This window comes from Danio rerio, chromosome 25 (genome assembly GCF_052040795.2).
Source record: "Danio rerio strain M-AB ecotype USA chromosome 25, GRCz13ab, whole genome shotgun sequence".
Lineage (NCBI taxonomy): Eukaryota > Metazoa > Chordata > Actinopteri > Cypriniformes > Danionidae > Danio > Danio rerio.
The window spans coordinates 8,701,297-8,716,264 of NC_141045.1; the positions used below are offsets into that span (position 1 = coordinate 8,701,297).

Consider the following 14,968-nt stretch of genomic DNA (forward strand, 5'->3'; position numbering starts at 1 on the left):
AGAAAGGACTGAATTCCAGATAATAGGAGACATCACTGGCTAGCCTGGGAGTCAAAGGCTCATTGTGCTGCTATTATTTACCTGGTCTTGACATTTAGGACAGATCCACATGCCTTTGGGAATGTTTTTGAGGGGTGGGTCCAAGCAGTCGAGATGGTAGACGCGCGAACATGTGTCACACATGAGCAACTGCCCACTGCGTCTGCACACAGTGCAGAAATCCTCATGGATGTCTCCCTGTCGGGAAGAACGGCAGGTGTCAGTACCACCGCCCCCTTCTGGTCTGGACCAATCAGATGATAGTGGGAAGGGAGGGGAGAACAGGAACTGACTGCTGATTGGAGATATTGGTCTAGTGGCTCACAGGTGACTGGATTTTTTACTTTATCAAGGCACTTGGATATTTAATTGGATATCATCATCATTATCATCATCATTATAACTGGGGCCTACATTAATCACTGTTAAAACATATCAGAACTTAATTCTATAATAATTAATCACTTCAGGCCTAATATTTGTGTGGAAAGTAGAGAAAGACTGTTCACTTTGTAAGACTGCTGGCTCAATTTCAACAAATACAACAAATAAACATGAATGACAGTGCTGGTGTGGTCAATCTTTCTCTTTCCAGGGTGGATTGCTTGACTCTTTACCTTACTCCTGTACACTTTGTAGTGTACAGGATAAATGCAGTGGAGGGCTTTGGGGGGGGCTAAGGGCAGCCTGTGATTTTAAAAACTAGAACAATAATTAAACTGGGGCTGTCAACAACATGGTCACCCAGACCTGGCAGGTGGCTACTTACATCCCCGGAGCTGGGGCTGGGCTGGGGGACAGAATGAGGGTGGACAGAGAGGGGAAAGCCCCCCGTGTCAGGCCGCTCAGGGGCTGGGGAGGCGGGAAGGCTGCTGGTGGGGGAGAGCAGGGGGTTGCAGCCCAGCTCCGGCACCGCCGTGCTGCTGCTGGTGGTAGTTGTGGTGCTGTATTTGGGAGGGCGACCTGAGTGAAATGAGACAGACAAGAAAAGAAAAACAAACCAAAAAAACCCAAAACAAAACCAAAAGGAACAGAAAAATGGAGGAGGAGGAAAAAGGGAAAAGAAAGAAAAAAACACAAAGATGAAATAAATAATGGCATATTTTGGTTGCAACATACCTTAGAGAGGGGATCCTCATTGGCTAGCATGGAAACAAAGGAAAGGAGGGAGAGAGCGAAGGAGAAATGGAAGGGAGGGTCACAAAAAGCAGTTAGTGCAACAGACGAACACAGCAGCATGCAGGGAATTTGAGAAGCAACGAGCAAAAGAAAGGGAGAAAGAGAGTGAAAGTCTAAGCCAAAGCCACAAACGCATCTAATCTCAAATCTTTAATATGTTTCCTTGCAGGTGACTCCTAGAGGAACATGTAGGCAATGTGTCTTGCACTCTAAAACAGGCTAAACTATATACACATAGCCAGTAAAGCTAACAAGAAAAAAGTAGCAGAAGACCAACAGGAAAAAACTCTTGCACATTTAAGTCAGCATTTAGCAACGAGTCACAAAGTCAAGGTGTCAAGGATCAGGACTGGACCAACAAGATTGCTGTCACTGGATCCATCACAGAAGAATATCTTTGAACTGAAACAAACTGAATGCAACAGAACTGAATGTTTCTAAAGTACTGTAGGTAATGACCTAGGTCAAGCCTTGAAGCTAATCAACACTTAAGGATGGAGTCAAAGCCCAAGTTAATGTCTTTCAAAGCAGAGCTGAAGTATTTGGCGTGAAGTATTTTCAAGATCAAACCCGGCTACATCCATTGTGATAAAGCATCGCTCTGGAATTCAAGAGCAAGTAACAGGCTACCCTGAACAAATGCAAAGAGCAAACAAGATACTCAAATCTGAAGTGAAGCACACCCAAGACTTCAATTAAATGTTAACAAGGCTTGTGAACCCTAAACAAAATTGTTGTACAACTACTCAACCACATATCTAGGCCTATAAAATATCCCACATGTCATCTTGGGTCTACTGCACAGCTGTAGGACTGCAGACCAAACCAGCGATACAAAGCAGAAATGCAAGAGAAAGCAGAGAGATGTCTATTTGGTGTCAGTTAGGTGGTACACAGAAGAAGCAGGGCTACAATACATCAACTTAAGCCACTAAGACAGGCAAGTACAGACCTCTCTTCCTGGTGCCTTGATGCAGTGGAGTATTCAAGTAAGTGACAGCACTCTTTTTCCTCTGAGATATACAAGAGAAGTCAGACTGTTAGAGGAGGTGGGAGGATAATCTAAAGCTGCTTTTCCACTGTTCTGTACGGTACGGCTCACTTTGGTTCAGTTTAGCTTGGCTCGGTGTGCATTTCCACTGCAGTTTAGTAATGCTCTAGAGCAGGGATGTCAAACTCAATTCCTGGAGGGCCACAGCTCTGCATGGTTTAGTTCCAACCCTAATTAAACACACCTGATCAAACTAATTGAGTCATTCAGGCTTGTTTAAAACCTACAGGTAAACCTGCAGTCACACCAGAGTTTAAGTTTGCGGGGCGGGATTAAACAAGATAATTAGACATTTAAAAAGCAAGCAATTGCTCTATATTTTAAATTTCTGTCTAGAGAGGTCATGTTTTGATCCTCGATTGTTCTCACACAATCCAGATGCAATTTCGCAGGTCAGAGTTCACCAAGTTTAAACTTTGCACCGCAGCAACCTGCGAAACTTGATGCATGACCCTGCGTTTCCGGTCTGACGCATTCGCATGCGTATGAATGGAAGTCTATGGGAGGAAAAGCACAGTGTGACCTCAGCGTAAGTGTGTTGGAGCAGGGTTGGAACTAAACTGTGCAGGGTTGCGGCCCTCAAGAAGTTTGAGTTTGACATCCCTGCTCTAGAGCAATGGTCTCACTCAATTCCTGGCGCTCTGCGAAGTTTAACTTCAACCACCTCCAACACACACCTGCTTAATAGTCTATAGTAGCCTTTAACACCTTGATTATTTGGATCAGTTGTGTTTGATTAAGGTTGGAACAAAATTGTGCAGAGTTATGGCTCTCCAGGAATCGGGTTTGAGACCTATGGCTTAAAGGATCACTCCGCATTTTGCAAATAGGCTTATTTTACAACTCCCTTAGAGTTAAACAGTTTCCATCCGTTTAGTCACTCCGGGTCTTGAGGAAACACTTTTAGCTTTTTTAGCTTAGCATAAATCATTGGATCAGATTTCGATAATTATCTTTTTTAAAGTTAGTTTCTTCTATAGTCATCATGTACTAAGACTGAAGGAAATAGAAACGCAGCGTTTGTCTAGTAACTATACTGTCATTCTGGCGTAATAATCAAGAACACTGCTGCCGTACCAACGCTGCAGCAGGCGCATTGATATTACACAGCACTATTACTCAATTCTTACTACCTAATTTGATTCAATGATTGATACTAAGCTAAAATGTCCCAGCTAGAAACTGAGATCGACTGAATAAACTCAAAATGAATAAAACTCAACTCTTTAACTCGAGGGCAGTAATAAAATTAGCATATTTCTGAAAAAGTGTAGTGTTTCAATAAAGTGGGTGGGATTTTTATTATAGTTGCACTGCCTCTACTGCAGTGACATCACTGTTCATTCCAGGCCATCCCATCCAGCTCTTAATGAATCTGCTCTTCGGCTACCAATGAGAGGAACGTCTTGATCTCTTCTACTGACCACCATGCTTCCATTTCAGATGTCTTTTTATTTATCTTGGTGGTATAAGCATTGTTTAGTCATACAAACCAACAACACAGCAGTGGCTGCTTCTGACTATTTAAATATAGTGGGTTTGCTGACTGTCTCACAAATCCAATGACGCTGGTAGTGATGATTCTCTTAGACCAATTAGTGATCATCAGTGTGCATACATCATGTTTTGGTAATGGTTGGGCTTCCTTGGAACCTTACCTAAGGTAGTACTAAAAAGGTACCAGGTACTACGTACAGAATGCAGTGGAAAATTCCCCAATTGTTAGCCATACCAAATTGAACTGCACCGTACAATGGAGTGGAAAAGTGTCTTAAGTAATCAAAAAAAAAAAAAAAAAGACCAGATGTAGCAGGGAACCATATAGGATTTATCTGTACCTCAGGTTCAAACACTGCTCCACTGTACACTGGGTTGGCCGTTGTTCTTCTTTTACGTTCTTGTCTTCTACTCTGTATCTCTGAAGGGAAAGGACATCCCATGCACATCTGGTTACAAAATATTCTGTCCTACTAAACCCATAGGCCAGTGTTGACCCCAGTGGCACTTACCTTCAAGATGATCATGTGTGACCAACCCAAGAGACACCATAAAGGCTAGTTTCTGATGGAAACAGCAAAGGAAGACAGAAAAATCAAAGGTCATAGGTTAATCTTCAGATAGAATTGGCCGGATATAATGGTGAAGGTGAGCAGTACCTGTGGGCTTTCCTCTCGTTTGACCTTAGCTGGGGGAGGAGGAAGAGGAGGAGAGGATGAAGGTGGTGTTTTTATGACCACCTGTTCTGGTCCTCCCTGTGGTTTCACAGTCTGGCATAAAGAACAAGAAACAAGTAAATTACTCGCGTTATCTGAATGCCTGATCTCATTCATGTGTTTTGTGGGGTACAGGAAGCAGCCTCGTCAGAGCTTTTTTATTCGCAGTTGTAAGAAAGCTAAAAAGATATCTTTCAAGTATTTATTAAGCATTAAGGGGGGAAGAATTAAAGTAGTTTAGTGTTTGAAATGTACATGCCAGTGATAGTGATTGGCTTCCTGAAATCCAACCAAATAAGTACTCTCACCTTCATGTCTGAGTTAAGATTGCTGATCTGAAGTGTCTGGGCAGGGCTGATGACGATGCCTGCGAGTTGCGTGGTGCCTGTGACTGTTGTTGTGGTCTTGTCGATGGTTGTGCACTGCTGTCCATTCACAATGCGCACCTGATGGATGGGCCCAGCGGAGGCGGGTAAAGATGATGTCAGTTTGGTGGTGAGCATCAGGGGTCGCTGGATTAGAGGAGCTGCCACCATGGGAGGAGGAGGAGCTGGCGCGATGGGCACATTGATGGGAGTGGGGGGTTTTGGTCGAACCTGTGCAGTAGTGGAAGGCGTGTTGGATGACAATGCAGGTACAGATAGAATGATAACGAAAGCCACTTTGTTGTCATGCCCTTAACATCCATGCATTTTTGTTGTTGTTGTTAAGAGGTAACCTCAGCCTTAAGTAATGCCAAGACTGAGCTCTGGTTCACACTTGGTGAATTGCATGAAAGTGGATGAAATGTGCAGAGCTCAAACCCTCAAGACAAAGGATGGGCCTTCGAGGTCCACCTTCCTACAGTGCTTAAATTTAAACCAACAGATCAATCTCACTAGCATTTATCTTAAGGATAATCTAGACCAGGGGTGCCTAAACTCCTGGAGGGCCAGTGCCCTGCATAGTTTAGCTCCAACTTCAACACACATGTCTGGAAGATTCTGGTATACCTGGAAAGAGTTTGAATAGCTAGTTCAGGAGTGTTTAATTGGGGTTGAAACTAGAATATGCAGAACTACGGCCTCCTGGACTGAGTTTGGGCACCGGTGAATCTAGGCCATGCTTAACTTGTGCATATTTGATTAAGGGCCATGCACACAGGGATGATTTTTACTAATAATCACAGATGTTGATTGTCTTGTTACTAAACAAAGGGAGCCAATGTGAGTGTGCACGCAAAATTTACAACACTAAACATTGGTCTAAACGTAACATTTAAAAAATGCATATGGCTTTCATTTTTGGTTTGAAAACTTGTTGATTAATGCGATTGATGCATTTGTTCATGTGTCTTGAGCTGCCGAGGTTACAGTAAAACACGACTTGGTGGCACTCAAGCACAAAGTGCTCTAGCCGAGCACGGAGGTATCACAGATCAAATAGGATTAAATGGTGAGTTTTATTTCACTTTTTAAATGTACTTTCATTGCTTGTAACCTTTTCCGGCAAACTTTTGTCAAGATGTTTTTGTGCTCTAGGGTAGATTAAACAGTAGCTTACATTGTAAATGCCAGTGAAAATCACTTGAATTTAGAATGCCAAAAAGTCTTGGAAAATACACACGAGGAGTGTGCATGAGTGGCAGCTAAACTCAGTGGACCTTGAAGGCTCATCCTTGTTACAAGTTCATTGTCCCCAAAAATCCTGTCACAAATTGCGTCATTCCAAACCTGTCTTACTTTTTTTAGCAGAACACAGACATGAAACTTTTTGGAGAAGCCATTGTTCTGCTTCTGTCATCGTATAGATTTTGAGATACTGATATCAGGTATACAGGTTTAGAATGGCATTAAAGTGAGTCATTATTAATAATAACTCAATTCGCCCGAGCTCGATTTAGCATTACACAGCTTTTTTGAGGTAAAAGGTGCTAGTATTGTCACTCTTTAAAGGGGAAGGGTTAATGATAGGGTCAGCCAAAGCAATATTAAACAAAGCAGAAATAAAAAGCTGCAACTGAAGCAACAGCATTATTATGAAAGTACAAACAAGCTCTTAAACACCGTGTCTACACCAGACATGATCAGCAACTCACACGATGTACATTGCTATACCAATGGATCGAAATGTTCCTGAAGCAACTTGGACACGCTGCAGAAGTACTCCACTGGGCTTCCACTGTAGACACGGTGCAAAGGGAGCTTGCACACTAGAGAAAGCTCTGATGGATTATGCTTTGAGGAATGCATTTTGAGAAAGTGCATATTAATTTAAACCAATAGTACATTTTTATTGGTATACAGATGCCTAGGATGGGTTTCTTTTTGTTGAAAGATGGCCTTGATTTTTGCATCCTTGCAACACAATATCCCCATTGAAAACAGACTCTATGACAGAGCGTAACTTTAGTGTGCAAGTGCCCTAAGGCAAAAAAAACCGAAAACTTGAGCAGACAGTATAACAGCAACAGCCAATGCTGGGAAGGAGAAGTTGAGTATCAGTGATAGAGGGAAATTATTAATGTGAGGGGCAAAAACAGGGTCTCTAGGGGTGCAACAATGTGTTCAGCTTTGACTAGGTTAATTTCAGTTCACATCTTAAAGACTCAACTCTTTAATGACTAGAGGCTTAAAAACCTCATAACTTGAATCAAGTGTCAAACAAACAGGGTTTCTGCAGGTGTCACCAACTCAGATTGAAGACTTTTCAATACCATTATGAATGGAATCTCAGACTCTACATGGCTAAATGCTAATGCTAAAATGCTAATGCTAAATCAAATTAGTTATTTCCTAGCCACAGATTTTAAATAATGTAAAAACAAGCAAACTCTAGTTGTATACATACTTAGAAAACTATAATAAACTAAGTGTATCCCCAACAGTTGGTCCAGGTCAGGGTCCTTGCCAGGTAGCAATAAACACATGTAGAGCTTTTAAACAAATGTTATTAAAAGGAAGATAATTAATCCTTATTGGTAAGTTTTTTTCGATGGATTGTTGGTGTTTGCCTGACTGGGCAGCTTTACATCGATGAAGAAAAATTAAAACTTGTTTTTGAATGGTTTAGGCCTGAAATTCTGTTCTTCTAATTTAAGACCCTACGGACACCCTGAACAAAGGCTTGATAGACACCAGGCCTCTGAAACTACATTATGTGTCCCTCTGGTGGTGTCAGTGTGGAACTGCACATACATAAGGGGAGGGGGGCAGGTCTAACAGAGACGCACCTGTGGCTGAAAGGTGGGTCGAGGCGTCAATCTAGGAGGAGGGACAAACTGGGGAACTTTGATAGGCTGGGCAGAGGTGGTGGTGGCCTGTACCTGTGACAAAACCAGCCATTCATTGGGGACTATGCAAGTGAAATGATCATAACAGTCTTTTTTTTTTTTTTAAAGAGGAAATTAGCCTCTCTGGTTGGTTATATCACAGAAATATGTCACCATACACACCCCTGCCAAGCACATCACTGTGAGAAAGGAAGTCAATTCAAATCTTCATACTAATTGGAGACATAAAACATCCTGTTCTAAACACATCAAAGCAAAGTGGGTCTGGCTACTACTAGTCTACAGCAAGCTATGGAAAATATAAAATACACAGAATGGCATTTCCACTTCAGTTTACAACTGTTAAATTTAAGCTATAAGTAAACACTGAATGAATCTTTTGCAGAACTTCACACTCACGACTATGACATTCTTGGACACGATCCGCGTGCCAGCATCCGTGTCCTGATTGGGTAGCTTGCTGGCCATCTGAAGGTTGATTGGTGTGCTCTGAGAGTCGGAATTGGCGCCGGGTCTCGTGGGGTTGTTGATGGCAGTGACCATGGCGACTGCGGAGCGTTGCGTTGCCATGGAAGCAGGCATGGTGGAGGTGGCAGCTTTCAGCACGAGAGGTAGAGTCTTTGCAGTTATGACCGGCGTCACGGTGAGAGTCTTCTAGTCGATGATCAAGAGAAAAAATAAATGAGAGCGAGGCAATAGATGATGTTTTGAAAGTTCATGATATTTTTTCTGTTTATTTTCTGTCTGCCATTATGGTTTATGAATTATTAATGCAATTGAGATAAAACATGCATGTCTTTTATATAAAAAAAATTAATTACTTGAAACAACTTTCAAATTATGTCACTTAATGCTGATTTATACCTCTGCGTCGAGTAATAGCTTTGACCCACGGTGCCTGCCTTGCGCATAGTCATGCATTTATACTTCTGCATGGTGTTAGTGTTGCTCTACAATATCACTTTCAAAACGCTAGCTGGCAGTAGGTTATGTTCTTCTGTGTTGAGTTTCTGTTTTTTGTTTTTTTCTGAACGCTAAAAGTAGCGCAATCTCGCTCACTTAGAAACGGGAACCAGCAGACGTGCAACTATTTTAATTATAAGGTAAACTAAACAAAAAGTTTCCACCTGGAGCTCCTTCGTGCAACTCGACACACCTGAAGCTCCATCGGGCTCGCAGCTCTCAGCACCACCCACACTTGTTACCACTACCAAGCCGACCAATCACAGAGTTTTCGCTACATGACGTTGTAACGTGTACTTACAATTTTTGACAAGTGCGCATCAGCATCAGCGTCAGCCATGGCGAGGGCTATGCCACCACGTAAAGGCTGCGCCAGACCATATGTATGCGTTTGACGCAGAAGTATAAATCAGCCTTTAGCCTGAAAGCTTAAAAAAAAATTATTATAACCAATGACCAATTAGCTTTTTAGGTTTTGATTTAGCAAACATTGTTGATTCGCCTCCATTCTGGTAAATAAAACTTAATTTTATTTTAATAAAATAAAAGGAATTAAATTAATAAAATGAATTAATAAAATTGTTCCATTGGTAAAATATAGTCCCACCATTGCAAAAATAAAATGGTTATGAAGGCCATTTTTTGTGGATTTTAATGTTAACGGTTAAAATCATTTTACATTTACATCCAGCTATGACAAAATTATACTAATTAATTAATTTGTTAAAATTAATAGACCACTGGAAAATGCTCAGTTTCTCTGGATTGTTTAGGTAAAATTTTATGTTTTGTTCTGTAAACTCATTTCTCCCAGTTTATTTAAAAAAGTGCTGTGTTTCAGGCATGTTTTCATTTTTAGGCAACATAATACCACGAATGGTGGAATAGTGAGTGGATTTTCTCAGAAGACCTGCTCCACAATAAAGAATAAAACAACATTTTACTCAAACCAATACCTAATAAATCCAGGGAAACAGAGAGTGGTCAAGTGGTCTCTAATGGTCTTGTGACCTCAGAAGCACAGTCAGTAAAGTGGTTTTCTACCCTCAACACAGAAAAAGAAAATACAAAAAAAGAACAGAGAGACCCTTCATACATTACTGGCTATATAAAGCCATTAACAGTAGGCTTCTAAGGTCACCCTGTCCTTATTGTTCACAAACCCAAAGCTCATTTCAGAAACAAAAATGTGCATGTCTGCAGTTACAGAGTGTACCTTTAGAACAGATTAGTCAGCCAACTCTTTTTCAATTAACCTTTGATTAAACTAGCTATTCTTCTCATTTGTGCGTACTTAAAGCCTGATCCCACCAAGCATGATAACTATAAACATAACCACATATATATTTGCGTCGATAATAATGAATGATAAGTGTTTATTTTTATTTTTTGACTTTTTGTATTACCCCCTTTATAACTAGCACATGTTCACAGTGTGCTTCTAGTGTGTCTGACCAGTGAATCAAGCTCATGTAACTTAATCCAATCAAAAAGGCTGTGTCCGAAATCGTATACTACCATACTATATAGTACGTTAAAAACAGAAGTACCCGGATGACCTACTACTTTCGACGAGATTTTGAATTGCGCATTCAATGGACGCTACACGGGCGATGCAGCAGCGCAGTAGGTAGTGCTGTCGCCTCACAGCAAGACGGTCGCTGGTTCGAGCCAGTTGGTGTTTCTGTGTGGAGTTTGCATGTTCTCCCTGCGTAAGCGTGGGTTTCCTACAGGTGCTTCGGTTTCCTTCACAGTCCAAAGACATGCAGTACAGGTGAATTGGGTAGGCTAAATTGTCCGTAGTGTATAGGTGTGTGTGTGTGTGAGTGTGTGTGTGTGTGTGTGTGTGTGTGTGTGTGTGTGTGTGTGTGAATGTGTGTGTGGATGTTTCCCAGAGATTGGTTGTGGCTGAAAGGGCATCCGCTGCGTAAAAATGTGCTGGATAAGTAGGCGGTTCATACAGCTGTGGCGACCCCGGATTAAAAATGGGACTAAGATGACAATGAAATGAACGAATGAAAGGACGCTACACTATCCCATGATGCACTATGAAAGAATTCATAAATGTGAGTGAAGTGACACAACTGACGGGGAAAGGTCGCGTGATCATAGCAAAATGACTGACGTAGTTTGTTCAAGTGCATTCATACTGTATAGAATGTGCTTTTCTAAGAGTCAAGTAGTAAATTCAAATTCAAATGCAGTACCTTCTGAGTAGTATCTGTTTTTGGACGCAGCTAAAGTAAATTTAGTGATCAGTGTAAAAAAAAATTAATTAAAAACACAAACAATCTCCCCAAGCTTTTTTAATAAACAGAAACGCAAAGATGCAAAACTAGCACTGCATACATTAGATATTTAGATTTTTGTACTTCCATTTGCCAGCATGGCATGCATAAAGTCCAAGATTTTTTAAATCATTATTTCCCCATGGTATAACCAACTGTTTTCAAGATAATCACGATCTTTAAGTAATCTCTGACAAAACTCAACATCAAGCAGAGTCTCTCCACAATGTCATATATAGCTTTAAAATGGAACCAGCCCTTTATTTTTTTTAATGGTTTCTGACTGGCTGTCATTTCTTTTAATCATATATTTTGCTGAGAAAAAAAAATCATTATGACAGTATTTCCTACATTTTTATCATTACAGCTGTGGTCTGTACACTACTTTTGATTTACATACAAAGTAATTTTTAGCACAATGTTTTAATTGTTATTTTTATAGTTATCGTGCTTGCTGTTAAAAGGCCTTTAGAGGAACCAAATTCAAGTAAAATAAAGAAAATTATTCCTCGGTAAAGGCGAGGCAGTGACGCAGTAGGTAGTGCTGTCGCCTCACAGCAAGAAGGTCGCTGGTTCGAACCTCAACTCAGTTGGCGTTTCTGTGTGGAGTTTGCATGTTTTTCCTGCCTTCGCGTGGGTTTCCTCCGGTTTCCCTCACAGTCCAAAGACGTGGTACAAGTAAATTGGGTTAGCAAAATTGTCTGTAGTGTATGAGTGTATGTGTGTGTGGATGTTTCCCAGAGATGGGTTGCAGCTGGAAGGGCATCCGCTGCGTAAAAACTTGCTGGATAAGTTGGCGGTTCATTCCGCTGTGGCAACCCCGGATTAATAAAGGGACTAAGCCGACGAGAAAATGAATGAATGAATGAATGAATTCCTCGGTAAATCACCTCAGAGTACAGTTGTGTTCTACATGTTTAGTCTAGAAAGATTTTACGGTGTTAAAGTCTGCGTGAATCGGAAGTCGCTGACTTATTTCAGGATGCTGATGTACTTCCAACTGAAACTGAATATTGAGTAATGGGTGGAGCTTTCTTTTTGCGCATCATCATTCCCTAGTAGCAAACTAACGGTAGGATGGGGTTAAAGGTCCCATGAAAGTAAAATAAATAATTGTTAGTTTTTAGGATATCTATAAGCTAGTGCACACCAAAACAGTGACAGTTTAGGAGATAAAACTGATATAAACATGTAAAGCTTGTAGTTTGTCACTTCCGCCTAAATGGAGCAACGTTTTATTCACATCACCTCATACTTCAGTTTCTCATCAAATCTTGATCAATAAAATGCTCTCTAGTATCTGACATGCCCCGCCCCCTTCAAAACACTTCTCATTTGATGTGCTTAAGCTTGGAGCCGTGATAAAACATTATTGGCTGCTTTTTAAAAAGAGGAGGAGCTACACTATGTCCCACCCTCTCTTTATGTTTCAGTTGTAATTCTGTCAAACAAACATCCAATTAAAAGCACATTTCTAAGCACTTCACGGAAACTTTAAGTGTATTGTTAATGTGAAGCAGTCAAACTACACGGAAACAAATGATCATAATTTGATTGAAGATTACTAGAATAAATAAAGTTCCCACTGGATTAACATGCATGTTTAGCAACAATGGTAGCAAAATAAACATCAGATTTTAAATGCCACACAGATTTTAAGCTGGTACCTGTGGCGCCCCCTGGTTGTGTGGAGGGCCTGATAGCGGCTGTGAAGCAGGACAAGCGGCCGTCAGCAGTACGGTTTTACCATCTGTGGTTGCTGCAAACGTCTGCGGCTTCAGATCGGGCTCCTGTTTCACCAGCAACTCCTTCCGCAACTGCTCCACCACTTTTTTCTGAGAAAGAAAGAGAAATTGCTGGGAAATTACACATCCGCATTCACATTTTGATTGTGTGTTAAAAGAAAAGGCTGATTGCAGAGAAAGCGCTGAACGTGTCAAACTGTTCTCAAACACACACATACGCACTTTTTCCAAGAAATAAAATTGAAAAGACCACCACCCCCCATCCCATCTTTTCAATGTTCTGTTTATATCTGGCCGCGATGGTTTCTAATAATAGATCATTAGTCATCAAATTTCCTGCTTTTCTTTGTTCTGGGTGTGAAGCTCATATGTGGCTTTTATTCAGTCAGCTTTTAAAAGACCCTTCAGGTGCTAGACCATCTTAACAACACTGGAAATGCTTTTATAAAGGCCCACTGAGCGCCACACACGCGCACACACACACAGAGGAAAAACGTGATTGAAATTCATCTCACACACTCTGCTGCCTCAGAGTCCTCTGGAGCCAAAGCGCACCTCTGAGAGTGGAAACACACACACACACACACACACACGCATACACACACACCCCTCAACAAAGCCTTTGCACTAAGCACAACATCAAATGAAAGTCTCTTCTTTAAAATGAATTTTGACAAACTATTTCTCTCTTTAAGCACACGATCAATCACGCAGTAGCAGCTTTAAGACTCACAAGCAGAAAGTTTACATACGCAACAGACCGCCGTGCCAGATGCAGGCCTCACATTGAGGCTACAAAAATTACAGGAATATAAATTCATGATGCATTTAAATGCATGATGCATGAAAGAGTTATACAGAACTCTTATGAATGAAACTGAGATTTACAAGGCAGACAAGCCGCATTCGGGATTGAACAGATTCTGAGAAAGCAACAACCTTTCAAACTGACACAGTAGAAGGTGAGGTTTTTAATGAAAACACATGAAGTTCACATTCTGCTACAAATTCAGACTAACCTAAGAACACGAGACATTTTTACAAAAACAAAAATTAATAGATCACCTCTCAACTATAAAATACAATTGTATGTTCTTAGTACTAATAAACTCTCCGAAATAAAGGTGAAAATGACGTCATGGGTGGTAACAAAAGGTTCTTTTTTTGTTCTGTTCGCAAGCATGTACATTTAAAGAAATAATATTGACCCTTTATTTTAAGAGTACTTTTTTTTTAAAAGGTACCATCTTAGCGACAGCTTTTGTACCTGTTAGTTAATAGGTTATTTTAATATTATTAAAATACTTCTAGTTTTTTTTTTATTAATATTCAAATTGAGTTATTTTTGTATTATCCATTTTCATTATAGTTAGACATGTATTTCGTAAATGCAGTTGTGTCATTTAAGTAGCTTTGTGTGTGTTTTTGTCTGTTTTAGACTGTTATTTTTAATATATTTTGGTACATCAAAATTTATCTGCTTTTTTAAAGAACATATAACACATACATTTATTTTTAAACATACTTTAATATTTTAATAAATTATTTAATTTCAGTTTTTGTTCAAAGTAACTATAAAAATCATATGTAATGCAATTTGCAATAGACACATTTTGATGGAATATACATAAATATGAGTATTTGTCCCACAACCCTGAGCCCATTAACATCTTTTAAATCAAACATTTATATATGACCATATAAAATGTAATTACCCCAATTTGAACACATTAATGACAATTAAAGACTTTAGAAAGCCAACATATTATACTTCAAAAGGTCTTTAATGTATTCTAATGTATTTATGTATGTATGTATGTATGGATGCATGCATGCGACAGTTTTGTCTGGTTTTGAATCTGATTGGCAATAACAGCACTCGTCCAGCCTCTTCACCCTTGTGTATTACTACACCCACATACAGCGACAAGCGGAGGACACTCTACAGTTTGACAAATAGTGCCGCTGTTGGACAACAGAATGTACTTTTGGTGCTTTTTTTAAGGCAAAAATGTAGTTGTTTAGATTGCATCTATGTTGTTTATTTATAAAGGATAGTGCCCATTTTAAAACATTTATAATTTTGGACAATTAGTCACTGATCACTGAGCAGAGCGAAGAAAGTGATGGTTGATGTTCTGCCACAAGATGGCGACAGAGCGCAATAATCCTTAGAGGTAGGAAGAACTCAATGACATTATCACGATGACATTTGATAA

General features: G+C 40.2%; 1 protein-coding gene across 48 annotated transcripts in view; it reads right to left on the reverse strand.

Moving 5' to 3' along the window:
• The window catches only part of phf21ab (PHD finger protein 21Ab), a 41,215-nt gene that overhangs the window by 4,095 nt on the left and 22,152 nt on the right, over positions 1-14,968 (reverse strand). For 8 of the 48 annotated variants that reach the window (XM_087311740.1, XM_087311761.1, XM_087311739.1 and 5 more), the window contains 10 exons: positions 12,672-12,839; positions 8,153-8,407; positions 7,694-7,786; positions 4,791-5,078; positions 4,426-4,536; positions 4,279-4,330; positions 4,108-4,187; positions 2,171-2,231; positions 809-1,002; positions 82-237 (listed from right to left, as the gene is read on the reverse strand). In XM_087311740.1, the coding sequence (XP_087167866.1) occupies positions 82-237; positions 809-1,002; positions 2,171-2,231; positions 4,108-4,187; positions 4,279-4,330; positions 4,426-4,536; positions 4,791-5,078; positions 7,694-7,786; positions 8,153-8,407; positions 12,672-12,839 (1,458 nt within the window). Of the gene's footprint in view, positions 1-81; positions 238-808; positions 1,182-2,170; positions 2,232-4,107; positions 4,188-4,278; positions 4,331-4,425; positions 4,537-4,790; positions 5,079-7,693; positions 7,787-8,152; positions 8,408-12,671; positions 12,840-14,968 lie in introns of all 48 variants that reach the window. The other 40 variants (XM_087311753.1, XM_087311770.1, XM_087311750.1 and 37 more) reach the window with 16 other exon arrangements.